The sequence below is a fragment of the Merops nubicus genome, unplaced genomic scaffold (assembly GCF_000691845.1).
Source record: "Merops nubicus isolate BGI_N331 unplaced genomic scaffold, ASM69184v1 scaffold13899, whole genome shotgun sequence".
Taxonomy (NCBI): domain Eukaryota; kingdom Metazoa; phylum Chordata; class Aves; order Coraciiformes; family Meropidae; genus Merops; species Merops nubicus.
This window is the reverse complement of record NW_008630260.1, coordinates 20,195-35,559: the sequence shown is the minus strand read 5'-3', so window position 1 is coordinate 35,559 and position 15,365 is coordinate 20,195. Positions and strand designations below refer to the sequence as shown.

Below are 15,365 nucleotides of genomic sequence, written 5' to 3'. Positions count from 1 at the left end.
TGTTACATATATATCTAAAAATATATACTACATATATAAAATATACATTTTAAAAATACATAGGTATATAATATACCCTACACAGCAAGCTTACTACCTTGGACTTCAGGAGAGCAGACTTTGACCTCTTCAGGGATCTGCTTGGAAGAGTACCATGGGATAAAGCCTTGGCAGGAAGATTTGCTGGTTAATATTCAAGGATCACCTCCCCCAAGCTCAGGAATGATGCTTCCCAGCAAAGAGGAGGGCAGGCAAAAACAATAGGAGGCTTGTGTGGATAAACAAGGGGCTCCTCGACAAATTTGGACACAAAAAGGGAGCCTACAGAGAGTGGAGGCAAGGACAGGTAGCCTGGGATGAGTACAGAGAAATTGTCCAAGCAGCCAGGGATCAGGTTAGGAAGGCTAAAACCCTGAGATAATTAAATCTGGCCAGAAATATCAAGGGCACCAAGAAGAGCTTCTATAGGTATGCTGGTGATAAAAGGAGGGCTAGGGAAGGAGTGGGCCCTCTCCAGAAGGAAGTGGGAGACCTGGTTACCTGGCATATGGAGAAGACTGAGGTACTCAGTGACTTCTTTGCCTTAGTCTTCACTGTCAAGGGCTTCAGCCACACCAGTCAAGTTGCAGAAGACAAAGGCAGGCACTGGGAGAATGAAGAACCTGAGAAAGTCAGGTTTGAGACCATCTAAAGAACCCGAAGGTACACAAGTCCATGGGACCTGATGAGATGCATCTGCAGGTCCTGAGGGAACTGGCAGATGAAGTGTCTAAGTGACTTTACTTAATATTTGAGAAGTCATGGCAGTCTGAAGTTCCCACTGACTGGAAAAAGGGAAAACCAACACCCATTCTCAAAAAGGGAAAAAAGGAAGACCCAGGGAACTTTAAGCCAGTCAGTCTCATCTCTGTGCCTGGCCAGATCATGGAGCAGATCCTCCTGGAAAGTATGCTAAGGCAAATGGAAAATAAGATGATGACTGATGACAGCCAGCATAGCTTCATTAAGGGCAAATAGTGCCTGGCAAGTTTCGTGGCCTTATACAGCGTGGTTGCAGCGTTGATGGATAAGGGAAGAGAAACTGATGTCGGCTGCCTAAACTTGTGCAAAGCATTTGACACCATCCTGCACAACATCCTTGTTATAATTGTGCATAATTGGAGAGACATGGATTTGACAGATGGACCACTCAGTGGATAAGGAATCGTCTGGATGGCTGCACTCAGAGTCGCGGTCGATGGCTTGATGTCCAAGTGGAGATCAATGAAGAGTGGTCCTCAGGGGCTAGTACTGGGGCCGGTGCTGTTTAACATACTTTGTCAACAATATGGACAGTAGGATCGAGTGCACCCTCGGCAAGTTTGCCAGTGACACCAAGCTGTGTGGTGCAGTCAGCACGCTGGAGGGAAGGAATGTCATCCAGAGGGACCTTGAGAGGTGGGCTCATGCCAAACTCATGAAGGTCAACAAGGCCAAGCGCAAGGTTGTGCACTTGGGTTGGGGCAATCCCAAGCACAAATACAGACTGGGTGATGAGTGGATTGAGAGCAGTCCTGAGGAAAAAGATGTGGGGCTGTTAGTTGATGAGAAGCTCAACGTGAGCCAACAGTGTGTGAGTGCAGCCCAGAAAGCCAGCTGTATCTTGGGCTGCATGAAAAGGAGCATGGCCAGCAGATGCAGGGACTCGATTCTTCCTCTCTACTCCACTCTTGTGAGACCCCATCTGGAGTGGTGTTCAGCTTTGGGGCCCCCAATATAAGAAGGACATGGACCTGTTGGAGTGGGTCCAAAGGAGAAACATGAAGATGATCAGAGGGCTGGAGCATCTCTCCTGCAAGGACAGGCTGATAGGGTTGGAGCTGTTCAGCCTGAAGAAGAGAAGGCTCTGGGAAGACCTTGTAGCAGCCTTCCAGTAACTGAAGGCCTACAAGAACGATGGAGAGGGACTTTTTGAGGATACGTGGTGGTGGGACAAGGGGTAACGGATTAGACTAAGATGGTAGATATAGGACACTGGCACAGGTTTCCCAGAAAGATTGTGGATGCCCCCTCTATGGAAGTGTTTAAGGAGCTTTTGGTGGAGCTTGGAGCAGCCAGTCTAGTGGAAAGTGGAGTCAGGGTAGGGTTGGAACTACATAACTTTTAAGGTCCCTTCAAACTCAAGCTGTTCTGTGATTCTCATTTTCTCTGCCATCGAAGTCCATGCTTTAATTGCCTACCAATGAAATTGCTAAAGGATATGAAAGATAGAATTGTAATAGTAAAATTCACTAGAATTGATGGTACCAGGGACTTGAAATGTAAATACTTTCTTAACTGTGGAAGAGCTGGGTCAGTAAAGTGTGGCTGTGAGAGCTGGGGTGGGGGAGGCTGGCCTTGTTCAGAGCCATTCCTTCGAGTCCACGCAAAGTACATGGAGCATGTGGAACATGGAGAAATAATTGGTTTCAGTGATGTAAATAAAAAAGCTTTTAAGAGTAAAGCAAATCTATTGCTGGATTAATTAGTAGAATGTATTAGCTAAGGTACCTTTTTATAAAGAAGTGTTTTAATTTAAAAAATTAAAGAAAAAATTCCTTCCTTCACCCTTGCTGTTCCAGTCCCGATTTCACGCTGGTGGCGGAGGGATGCATACGGTGACAGCAGATGTCAAACAGCTGTAGGGTGTAGACACACAGCTTCCATCTGTGTGCCTCTGTCTCATTCTCTGCCTTTGTGCATGCTGCCTTCAGTGTGTTTTGTAGGTAATGCTGATTACTTTTTGTCTCCCAAGGATGTCTATACTCTGAAGTACTTGTATTCTTTTAATATCCTATTTTATTTTTATGCTATGAGTGATATCTAAAGGCCTAGATATTTAGAGATGCTAGAAAGACTTAGCATATAGTTTAAAGGCAAAGTGTGTTTTGATTGAGATGGTGAGAGTGAAGTCAGGTTTAGCGTGGAAGCTTTCCCCTGGCTGATGGATGTTCCTTCCTTGAGGATGTAAAGATGGAGATGTTTCAGCGTGGTTAACACTTAGATCTTTCCTTGGTAATTTTAGACACAACGACTACAAAGTGGTATCTCCTGCTTTACGAGCTGTTGGGAACATCGTCACGGGAGATGATATCCAGACCCAGGTATGGGCTCATTTTCTCGTGCGGGTGCTGTAGTTCCTCTTTCTGCTCCCTGTGGTAACCTGTTCACAGGCACCTCCTGTGCCTTCTGAAGTCTGAAAGTGAAGAACATGAGGTGGTTTTAATGTTTTTATTTTTTGTTCAGTTCTGATCTGCTGGTAACTTTTATATAGCCATGTCGGGATTTGCATATACCTGTGCAATACCTTTCAGTGTTGGGTTGTTTTCCTCATTTGTTTAAATCAAGTCTGCCTCAGGCTGAATTTTATGCTAAATGTTATGCCGTAGTGGGGCCATCAAAGGTTTGTCCCATTTGATGCTGTTGAAAGTCTGTGATGAATATACCAAAGCCAAGTATCTGGTTAGATTTTGGATGGTACGTAGCCGTGTTTGGAGAAGCATTGGTAGGAGGCAGCAACTTCCACTACTGCATTGGAATCAAACTGAGTAGGGAACCTGGTGCTTCAGAGGCACTCGGTTGTCACCCTGCTGCTTGGTAGGGTGTGCAAGAGACAGCAACTCCCATCAATGTTTAAAAATCTGTTGGAGCAGAGAGCCTGTGCCTTGCATACATGTGTTGCCTGTGAATCCAGTACAGGCTTCTGCTCTTGTACCTTACGTTAAAGGGCTGGTACTTCCAAAATGTCTTGTTTTGCCCTTTTAGAGGGGTGAAAAGCCTTTCACTATCACACATTATATGATCAAGTATTCTGTCTTGTAACATCCCTGTTCTGGAGCATTTCCTCTTTACTTTGAGGCACTTGCTATTTTGGTTTTGAGAATGCAGATTTTCCTGCAATTTAAAAAATATTTTTTTGATAAGAATTGCCCATTCATAGTGTTACAGACACAATGCTGTCAACAGTCTACCCCACTGTGTCAGCAGATATAGAAAACAGGAGTTAGAGCTTCAAGTGTACAAAAATACAGATAATAAGAATATTGGAAAATATTATAATTTTATTTCTGTTTGGCCATAATGGGCTTTGTATCTCTTTTTTGTTCAGGTCATACTGAAATCATAACGAAGGCATGATCTCTTACCTGAATTATGCAGTTGTTCTCTTCATTAGGTTTCTTACAAACATTTATTTCTTAGTTATGGCTGTTTTTTGTTTTATGGTTGATGCTTTATTTTTAACTTTTTAGGATTACCTGGTGGGGTAAGCTTTTTAGATTTTCAAGAATTATTCTTTTTATCTTCTGATTCTTTATCCTGTTTCCTTGAAGGTGTGGTTTCTTTGACTCTTTTTTTTTTTTCTTTCCTATCCAGGTAATTCTGAATTGTTCAGCCCTGCAGAGTTTACTGCATTTGCTAAGCAGCCCGAAAGAATCTATCAAAAAGGAAGCATGCTGGACAATATCTAATATAACAGCAGGAAACAGAGCCCAGATCCAGGTAAACTTTTCAGCTACAATGAGTAATCTTGGTCTTGAAGCCTAGAAGAAACACACCAGGCAGGAGACAGTTTTGTTATAAAGTGCTTACTTGTGTGTATACGCAACCACAGATATTTAATTATATATAAGCAGAAGTATGTTGTAGGCCCTGTGCAGAATTAGAATATTTCAGTGGCCCAGTCATCTCTCATATTAAAATTCCTTAATTTTATAATCGTCTACAGATTATGAAGGGGGGGGATGGTCATTCTAGAGAATGACAAAATGAGGTTAAGCTCAAGAAAACATTATACTGAATAATTTGTTTCATGCCTTTGACAATCAGTAAGATATACAAATTCTCAGGTATGACAAGAGCAAGGAAGAAACTTTGAGAATCAAATAACTTTACGTAGTCTTGATTTGACTGCCAGATACAGACACATACACTGTAAAACATTTTCTTTACTCCTGTTTGTATTTTCTTACAGTTCCTGATAAAGGCAGTTGTGCTTAGCCAAATCTAAAATTGCTATTTGTCAAATGGAACAATAATGAAGACTATCTAACATGTTGTGTTGGGATTCATCATTTCTGATGATACCAGATTTTGTAATACCTTAAGTGACAGCACACAGAAGCAAATGAAAGTCTCACTCCCTTATGTCGGTCTTTGATTAGACCTCTGAAAGGTCATGTCTTTGTCCTGAGTCTGAACCCAGTGTCAGCCATCAGAAATTCCCAGGATTTGTCCCCAGGGGTATAAATGAGAGAGTAACCATGTCTTCCCCAGAGAAAAATTGTTCTTTGACTAGATAAAGAAGGAACTGCTAATTATATTTTGTTTTTCTTGGATTTCTTCAGAACAGCTATACTAGAGGATTTTTTTTGCTTGGCTTCCAAGGACAATGCCTCTTTTCTTCTCTTTCTCAGAAATAATGGGAAAGCTGATTGTAGTGAAACCAGGCTTAATCTAGTAAATATGCAAGGTTCCCATCAAGGCAGTTGAATTAAAATCTCCTTATGTAAATCTAATTTCATTCTTCTGAAGTTCTCTTCTGAAGTGCTCTTCTCCCTCACTGGATACAGAGAGCATTTAGGGATTCCAGAGGGTGTGTGGGGAAATACAGTTTGAGATGGCTATTCCTTAAGGAATAGCTGTAAGTAACAGAAACATGAGAAATATTTGTCCCATTCATTAGTAACTGGGCAGAAAGGATGCATGTTTACACAGAGAGTGAACCAAGTCCTGAAAGACACTGGTAAAAGTGTCCAAGGAGTGTGTGTTTCTTCCATAGCCTTTTGCTTCAGAAGACAGCCTGACACTTGCTAGTCTTATATCTGATGGCTCTGGAATATTCAGTCTGTGGGATCAGAATTAGCACAAAGTGGTTAACCCAAGGGATGGAATGACTTCTCTTGTTGAAGAAAACTTGCAGGAGATTGTAAAAAGGCTGGATGTTTTTCCTGAGGAAAAAGTGGCACTTGCAATCTTTTGGTTACACATTCTCCCTTACAAAGAGCATTCAGCTGCTGAAGAGACAGCTTTAGTATCTTAATACTTTCATCTTCATCTCAGAAAGCATGAGAAAAATAAGATTAATAATTTTTGCAGAAGATAACTTGGTCTCCGCTAAGCTTCCTGTAAGTAAGAGCAATTGCTTATTTAGCTTCAGAGATGCTTATATTAGGAAATGAGTAGGCAAGCAAACAAAACTTCCAAAGGTGGAAAGCTTTGTAGGTCCTTCTTGTCTGGTGTAAGGATGTGACTAAGAAGTGGAACTGCAAGCAAAGAAACCTCCTACAATTGTATTAGCTTTTGCTTTTCAGTCAGTATTTTACTTTTACCACTGAAGGTTGTGTTTTCAGTCAGATACAGAGAAAGATATGGTTAATCTAATCTTGGCAGAGCTCCAGTTTTGATTTTGCCTTTGTGTGTTAATCTGTGGATTAGCTGAATTTCCAACAAAAATTGTTGTGTAAAATCAGCAACTATACCACTGTTTCTTCCTGCTTCAGCAATTGTAGGTGCTGTGCAATTAGCAGTGCAGAGAAGATAATTACTACTGCTTGTACTAAGGGAAAATATATTTTTTTTTTTTTTTCACTTTTCTTGCAGTGAAGAATCATTTGGCTGCTTTATTCATGCTGCTACCACCTTAGAAACAGGGAGGAACAGTATTTTCTCTGTAGAAGGCCATTGCTGATCTTCCTGGGAAGTCTTAAGAGTATTTTCTGGGGACAGACAAGCCCAATATGTTTTCTCTGTGGTTTATACAAAGTCTACCAGAGTTGCTCCGTGTTGCACGAGCATACAGGAATATTGTAGATCTAAGAGAAAGAAGAACTTTGGAAAATCAGATATCTGTACAAGTCATTCCATAAAGAAATCGGTATCAGAATTGGCAATAGAAACTATAGTTAGTTATTAGAGTATTTTTTTTTCAAAACTTCAGGTTCTGTTCTTTTCATATTCTTAATCTACTGAAGATAGAGTTGTAAAGAGTCCTAGAGGTAACTTAAATTCTAAAAAAATGCCAAAAGCTGTTTCAGTGGTACATTCACTTCTGTGGCTTCTACATAAGTATCCCCTGTACCATGCTGTCCTGTTCAAGTGGAGGAGTAAGTGCCTGTCCTTGTTCACGGTGTTCTTACAGCTGGCATCCACTACACAGACGTGTAAAAGTGCAGCTTCAGCTGGAGTCTTGACTATACCCTTGCTAATCCTCTCTCTTCTAAACTGTTGTGATGTCTTTATTTGAAAACAAGGATAAAATAATCTGTCCTTCGTTAAAACAAAATTTGGCTAGTTTAGCTAAACAAAAGCATTAGGTACATCTGTGCATGTCTATGATCAGTAGTTTAAGTTTCTTGGGGTGTCTTAGCACGAGTTTAGAATAGCCTCCTGTCTACTTAGAAATCTCAGAATTGCTTTGTGACTTGGAAAGGCGAGGTGGGAAGGTAGGGAGAGGAAAATTAATACAGAGGGCCATTAGCACTACACTTTCATTTCTAGCAAGTGATTCTTTAGGAGTGCATAAAAAGCCCTTAGCTCTGTGTAGAAAAATAGTCGTAGTGATTGTGTGGGTAGAAGTTTTTTCTCATGAGTTCTGTATCAGAAAGAAAATGGTGTCAAACCAATTTCCAAAATGCATGCAGATTTAAGAGTCCAGCTTCAATCAACTGCCTTAGCATATATCATGATGTTGGAAGCAAGTTGGTGCAGTACTCAAGGCAAAAAACCATGAGAAGCAGTTTCTCAAAAGTGAAATCTATAGTCCATTTCAGAATTGGGCCCTGTTTAGAGTAGTTGAGCTGCCTTCGAGCTCCAAGCACACACATGCCAGAGAGTGAAACACAGGCTGCCCCAAGTGCACACCCAAAAATCTGTACTGGGAGTCATGGGAATTATACAGGAGATAACTATCCTGTTAATTATGACATTTTACAAATTGTGTCCATCATGAGGCTTAGATTTTTGGAACTGCAGAAGGAGACCTGTTAGAGGAAAGCTGTGAAGCTAAGGACAGTGAAGAATATTTACAACACGCTTGATTTGAGATCTCGAGGCCACTGTTTCTTGGAAGTAAAAGTGGCAATGGCAGGTGTAACTGCAATGATTATCTCATGTTGAAAGGAAGGTCTCATCACAATGTAACAAATTCCACAAGGGCTGTAATTCTTGAGTTTCTAGTCTCAGCCTAGAGAATGTCATGTGAGATATAAGATGGTGTGATGAAACCTTTCAGCTTCAAAGCTGATAGGTCTCCTTTTCTCAGAAAACTCCTTCTCTAAGGACAACTCTTACTCAATGTCAAAAATCATTGTAAACATTTGAGCTGAGAAGCACTTTAAAATAGTTGGAAAATGTTTGGTGAAGTGTTTCTTGAAGATGGTAATAGGCTAAAATGGAGAATAAAAGCCTAGTCTTTTTTTAGGAGCTGTGAGACCAAAGCATAATTCCTGTCTGGGAATACTGCCTGATTTAACCAAGTTCAATATTTGATCTAATGAAGTTCTTTAAGTCATCTTTGAGTTCAAGCTGGTTTTTTTCTTTAAATTAATTTCATATTTTGATGAATTAAAACATTACTTCTTGAGAACTGGTCTTCCTTACAGAAGGAATTCTAAAATACTGTATGCAGCTCTAAACTAAGTACTTTATTTTCCTTTCTTCCCAGTCCCTCCAGATTGTTTGGTAGTTCCTACTAGAGGTTATAGACTGTAGCAAGATCTACTGCAGTCACTGTGATGTTAATTGGATTTTCAATATGTACAATCTTTAGCCAGAAATCAGACGGGTAATTTCAGCACATGGTAATTTTTCTCTTTAAAGTTAAATGTCTGCCTGGCATACTATATCACATTGTTGCAAGTTACCAGCTGGTCTAACTGACTAGTGGGTTGTTGCTCCAAAGCAGTTGGGATCTTAGAATGCTATGGAAACTTTGGGTAGTGTTCAAGCTGTAATCTAGCAATCCCTTCTGCACACCAAGAAGAAAATGGAGTATTTTGATAAATCTAATAGGTATTTTACCTAACCAATATTAACAGACAGAGCTATATTTAGTGTTGCTTAAGATTGCATTGGGTTACATTCCCTCCATCCACCCACTCTGAAGTATAGAAATAAAAAGCTAGAGGGAAGGACTTCGATATTCATTTCCACTTTCATACTGCCTACAATGCTGTTTGGTAGCACACTCCAGAGGCTTTCACTGCCACTTCTAAAAGTGAAGGCAGCAGCCTGTCACCATTAGATTTGCACTCAAACACAATCACGTAAATCCTCTCCAGTGTTAAGGCAATAAAAGTTAACATGCATGAAATGTGTGAAATTAAGTACTGAACTTTCTCTTGTAGTTTGTATTAAAGCAAAGGAGGTTTGGATTTTTTCCCCACCAGAGGTGGAAGTGAAATCTTTTCAGAGTGTGTTATCAACAGCGCCTAGGCATCAGAAAAGTGTGGTGGAATACAGCAGTCTTTCCCCTCTTTATTTCTGTGCTTCTAAGGTGTGGGTTGGATGTATATATCCTGATGCAGTCGTGATTGTCACTAAGTATAGTTTTTGTTTGTTAATTTCCTAGTTTGTATACAGCTTTGCTGTACTTCAGTGGATAGCTTCCCCAGTCAGGGAGAAGGGGAACTACAACTTCCTGGGAGTCAGAAGGAGAACTGCACAGCTGAAGCTAAATCCTGACTGTCGACCCTTCTGAAGGGTATGAAAGGCTATCACACACCTCAGAAACTGTTCTGTGTCTAACTTCGCAGCCCGTTGAAAAGCTATGAAAGGCAGTGCTTCAGACAGTCCTCCATATCTGACACTGAAGACATCATAGGAGTTCTCTCCTCTTGACAGGTTAAGAAACTTATCACTTCTTTTCTAATATACATTAACTTCTCACAAACATCTAGAAACCTAAGTATGGCTAGGCATGGTAGCAACAGGATCTGTGCCATGTTTTTCCTCATTTAGGTTTTCCTATCCTTGCTGAAATGTGACATGGGGAAGTGTAGCAAACCATACATGGCCTGGTCCTTTAAAAAACTGGAATGAAATACATTGTTACAAAGTGGGGTAAAGGTGCAAGCTAGGAGTTAGCAGAAGCTCTTCTCCAAAAAGACTACAGTAATGTTTGGAACATGGAAAAGGAACTACATGATCTGCACAGTTTTGGTTTACGCAGGCAAACTGTATATAAACTTACTTGAATGTAAGGTGTGTTTAGTTTATGCCATAGTTTGCATGAGTGGTCTGAAGTGTTCCCATGGTGTTCGTGGTGGCAGAACTTCAAAGAGTGTTGCAGTTAGGAGCAAAATATGGTATTGCTAACAAGGTAGTACTTGAGGCGAAAGTCAAAGATTCATCTTTTTCAGGTTTATGTTTTTAAGTACAAAATCTGTTTTCAGGCTTCTGCATGTGGTCAATCCCATGCATCATACCACACTGAGAACAGCAGAGCTAGAATACCTTTATTTCCATTATTCTGCCTGAAAACCTCGGCAGTCAGTGGTGTATATTGCCCTTTCCTTTGCAGGACAGACTGTAAAAGCTGGAGATACTTCAACATGATGCTGTTCATTATAGTGCAGGTTCTTCCTGATTGCTGTAGCAACCCTGTGTAAACTGGCTGGAAGTTTGCTTTAGGCACGTTGTGGAGTATATAGGCCTAGGTGTCTGTGTCAACAACAGAAAAGCCCATTAGAACCGAGATGTAAAGTGCTTCCTTCCTGGCTTTTGTACTCAGGTTAAGTAGTTGGGCTTACAAATATTTGCTGTGTTATTTAAAAAGCAGTTGTAAATTGAATCAATGAACTAGGCAACTGGAACATAAGTAACTGAGAAGCCTCTGTGGACTGTGCATCCAGGAGAAGACCACAGCAGTAGGGCTATTCACAGCTGCCAGCTAGGGTGCTGACTCTAATCTTGGTTTGCTAAACATGATGAGAGAGATTCCAGGAGCAGGAAAACAGTCATGCTATAAGACTTGGTTCCTTTCACATTTATGTGATGAATCATGTGACCTATGGAGTTACTGCTCACATACTAAATGTATATGTTAATTTTTGCATACCATAAGTGGTTTATTTGTGGGAACCCAAAGGAGGAGAATCAAATTCATTTGGTGTTGACTAGCTCAAAATACTGATTTATTGTACTACTGCTGAAGGCCTGCTCCCTAATTGGGACTGTGAAGTATTAAGGTTCAGCATCCATGTCAATGTAATAGAACTCTGAAAATTCACTTTGATCTAGCTTCACTCTTTAAAAATCAAATAATATAAAGTGAAGAAGCTTGATCAAAATAAGTAGGATAGAGTGTTTCCAAGGGACAGATAACCCACTTGGAGGGCTTCTCTTATAGGCATGGGGGTGGTTGTCATAGCTCTGGCAATGCCCAGGCCTCCTTGACCTCTCCCACCAGAGCTGCCAGCTCCTGGTGGGTCTCTCCGCTCCCCTGGTGTTTCCCTACTTAAGGAAAACCTCGGGAACCCCCCTGTGCACTGAGATCTGCTGCTCTGCTGCAGGCCATGCTGGCTCTGGAGCAGCTGACCCTCAGCAACTGTGTCTTCAGCACACTTCCACAGCATGCATACGTGGGGTGGTAATGCTAAAAAAGGAAGTTATTTGAATTAAGGCCTTCTAAATCCTGAGAAATTTTAAGTACCTCATGCTGCCACAGTCCTTTAGGGTTTTGCTCTGCCTGAAGTTTTGTGTTCATCAAGAAGAAAACCACAAAAATTGCGTAGTTTACTATTTTATCGCTTAAAAGGAATTTAACTGAAAGTGAAATGGCCTGTTTACATAATAACTGTTGTTCCCACATAAAATATCATAGACCTAGGGATTCATAGGCATTCTAATTTACTCTTGAGTAACTGATGTGGGAAAGGCTGCAAGATGTAGGATGTTGGTAACAGATGCTGCTAGCACTTGCTCTGTATTAATGCTTTATTGTTTCATAGAATCACAGAATCTTTATGGTTGGCAAGGACCTCTAGGTTCCTAAGTCCAACCTTCATCCCAGCATTTCCCTAAGCACTAGACCAAAGCCTCAAGTGCTACATCTGCTCGTTTTTTCCTCCCCTCCAGGGCTGGTGACTCCACCGCCTCCCTGGGCAGCCCATTTCAGTGCCTGACCACTCTCTCAGTGAAGAAATTCTTTCTAACGTCCAGTCAGAACCTCCCCTGGTGCAACTTGAGGCCATTTCCTTTTTTCCCATCATTAATATTTTGGGAGAAGAGACCAACACCAGCCTCACTACAACGTCCTTTTAGGTAGTTGTAGATTACAATAAGGTCACCTCTCAGTCTCCTCTAGACTAAACAACCCCAGTTCCCTCAGCTGGTCTTCGTAAGGCAAGTTTCCACCCTTCTAAAGCTTAACTGGACTTGTGAAATATAGTGCATGTGTTAAGGTTAAAGCAACCTATTTTCTGACCTAATAAATGTATTTCATTTTTTTTAGTACAAGTTTTGAGAGTTTCAAGTGTCAACAGACTGCTAGTTGAAAAACTTCATTGTACTACAGAAGGACAGTTTAGTACCTTTAAGAGGGACTCATGCTAGAGTAAGGTGGTGACAACACTTATATTGCATGTCAAGCAGTAGGAAATGTAGAAATATAAGGACTGATAAGCTGCTTCTCTCTTGAGCCAGTTTCTTTCAGTGAAGTGGCTTTTGAGAGGCTGCAGTTTATCATGGTGCTTTAACCTGTTCTGCTTGGGTAGAGAGAGCCAACTTCACTATAGAGCAGAAAGTAAACAAGGTGTCTGTAGCCTTATAACTATAATGATAGATTAGGAATCAGAAGTGAAAGACATAAGTAGAATTAAAAGTAAGAGCACTCTCCCAAGGGTTGCGAGATCTGGATTCAGTTCCTTCTGAAAAGGTTCAAATGCACATTTCTCCACTTGGGGAAGAGTAATTTTACCTAGCAGTCTTTGCATTGAAGCAGAAGAGTTTGAAAGTGATTGAACCAGAAGGAAAACAATAACAATCTTTTGTGATTCTCCCACTTATTGTTATCCTCTTGCTAGTTCCCTTTGTTCTGGAATTCTCCTGCTATTTTACATGTTTGAGCATTCTAAGGTAATTTTTTTCATTAAGAAAGCTCAAAATATGTTACTGCATGTCAGCTAAGGTGTGCTGACTTAGCTCCATGCTATCATGTAACATAGTCTGATTTTAGTACTTATTAAACAAGTTGGTTTTAAGAAGACTTCTTTCTAAGGAAATAAATCTTATAAAGAAGTTTTCTTTCAGTAAAATAGTGAAAAATAGTAAAATAGTGAAAAATAGTAAAATAGTAAAATACTAATGCCCTCAGGTATCCTATCCTAGATCTATATCAAGCTCTTTTGGTAGAGAATACTTAACATTCTTCAACACACTGTTACTACAAGGGCTTCCACCTCAGCAACACCCTTGTGTAGCACTGCTTGGACTGACATAACCTAGGTGTAGATTGCCCAGTCCCTTTTCTCCTCTCCAGCTGATCAGCACTGAGGTTCACTAGTGAAAGCACACTTGTTCTCACTTTATAGATCCACAAGCACATGTGCACACAGACAGCTCCTGTGAATATCACTGTGGGCTCTCTGCCCATATGCTGTCCATGGCTGGACCATGAGCTCTCTTAACTCATTGTCCTTGGCTCCCACTCACTGGCTCGTTCAGTGTGACTCTCACTAGCACACATATGGCTCAAGCATCCCAACACTTGTAGGCCCCTTGGATGACTATTGGCACGGGTCCTCTGTCCATGCCTTGATCCCAGATGTCCTACCTGTCTCCTAGTCCAGCTTGCCAGCAAATGATGTACACCATGATCCTCCACTCACACCACCACGTTTGGGGATAATGAAAATTTCCCCCCTCCACATCACATGGAGCTGGTGCCTTATGACCTGCAGTCCTACTCCAGCTGAGGTGCCAGGACCTTCACTCAGCTTTACCCCAGCTCCCCTAGTGGCAGGACAGTGATCCCTTCCTAGTAGCTGATGCTGGGACCCTCCTGCTCCAGTTGCAGGGATCCCTTCACCGAAGGTCTGACAACGGTTACTGACCCTGAATTCACCTTTTCTGGGCACCTCAGAAACATGTTCCCTAGTCCATGGTTCCTCCAGTTCACTCACTCCAGTTGCTGGTCTCACAGACACAGGGGTTTCACCTGAGGTCTGGAGGAGTTCCTGGCCAAAATTCTGTCACTGATCTCAGTTGCTCACACTTAATCCTTAGAGCACTCACACAGGCTAGAGAGGGAGGTTACCTGGTAAGGTAGCTAAGAAAAGATTTGTTATTAAACTTTGCAGAGTCCTGCTTGTCAGTTACAAAGCACAGGCTGACTCTGCAAAGCCATGCCTGTAGTTCCTTAATTGCCCATTCTTTAGTCACTGGAGCCTTTCCTTCTTTGTCATTGTTTCTCTTATCCCTTGTCTGTCAGGTTCCTGTCAGTGTGCGTTTTATTTATTGCTTTCCTGTTATTTGTATCTCCCTTTGAGCTGGAAAAGTTCCTTGATCTGATAACTCCAATAAAGCAGATGCTCTCACGCTCCATGTTTCCTTACAGTGTGTTACTTATGTAGTTCTTTAAAAAAATCTGCATTTTTTCCTAGTAAAATACATTGGGAGGAAAAAGTTTTGTTTATCAAAGAGATTATCTTTCATCTTTTGTCTTTTTTTTTTTTTTTAATTAGCTAGCTCCTGTTTACAACTTACCCCTTCCAGCATTCATGTTCAAAAGTTTCAGTTCAGGACTCTTTGCTAAATATTTTTTGCAGAGTACAGATCTAGTAGAGCGTGATGCAAGGGTAAGTGGTTTTACTTGAGGGCCTCAACTGCTGTACTAGAAGTGCAAGTTCTGTGACACAGTGTTCACAGGACTGTTGATCCAACTGATGTGTTGTATGGATTTACAAAGTAGATGCAGTGCAGATGCCCAGGCAAAGAGGAAAGATAAAGAAATATCAAACAGTTTAGTTTTTTTTCCACTGGGTAACCATCCACACCATGAACTGACTGTAGCTTTTTTCTGTATGTAATCTGGTAGTTTTCTTCTGTAGAGCTCCTTGTAAAGGGTCTCTCTGGCTTTCTTTGCATTTACCTTTATCAGTTCTGTGCTGACTTACATAGATAAGATGGTAGCTTGAAATGTGCTTCTAAGCTTTTGCTTCTCTGAGCCTTATGAAAGTGTTTCAGATTCTTGTCATGTGTATTTGACTAAACTGGTTTCATTTGTGTCTTATTGCAAAAGGCAGTTTTCAGAGGAAGTTACTAGAAACTTTGGGTTGCTGACTAAATACTCATGTGACTTCTATCAGTTTGGTGAGCTAAGCAGTTAACCATACTACTGAACCACCCAT

The 15,365-nt window shown here is 41.0% G+C and overlaps 1 protein-coding gene across 1 annotated transcript in view; it reads left to right on the top strand.

The window, feature by feature from the left end:
* The first annotated feature begins 547 nt into the window (after positions 1 to 547).
* LOC103779595 (importin subunit alpha-5-like) overlaps positions 548 to 15,365 on the top strand; it is a 20,833-nt gene continuing 6,015 nt past the window's right edge. Inside the window, exons 1-3 of the mRNA XM_008947233.1 lie at positions 548 to 675; positions 3,023 to 3,122; positions 4,393 to 4,518. Of these exons, the coding sequence (XP_008945481.1) occupies positions 548 to 675; positions 3,023 to 3,122; positions 4,393 to 4,518 (354 nt within the window). The remainder of the gene's footprint in view (positions 676 to 3,022; positions 3,123 to 4,392; positions 4,519 to 15,365) is intronic.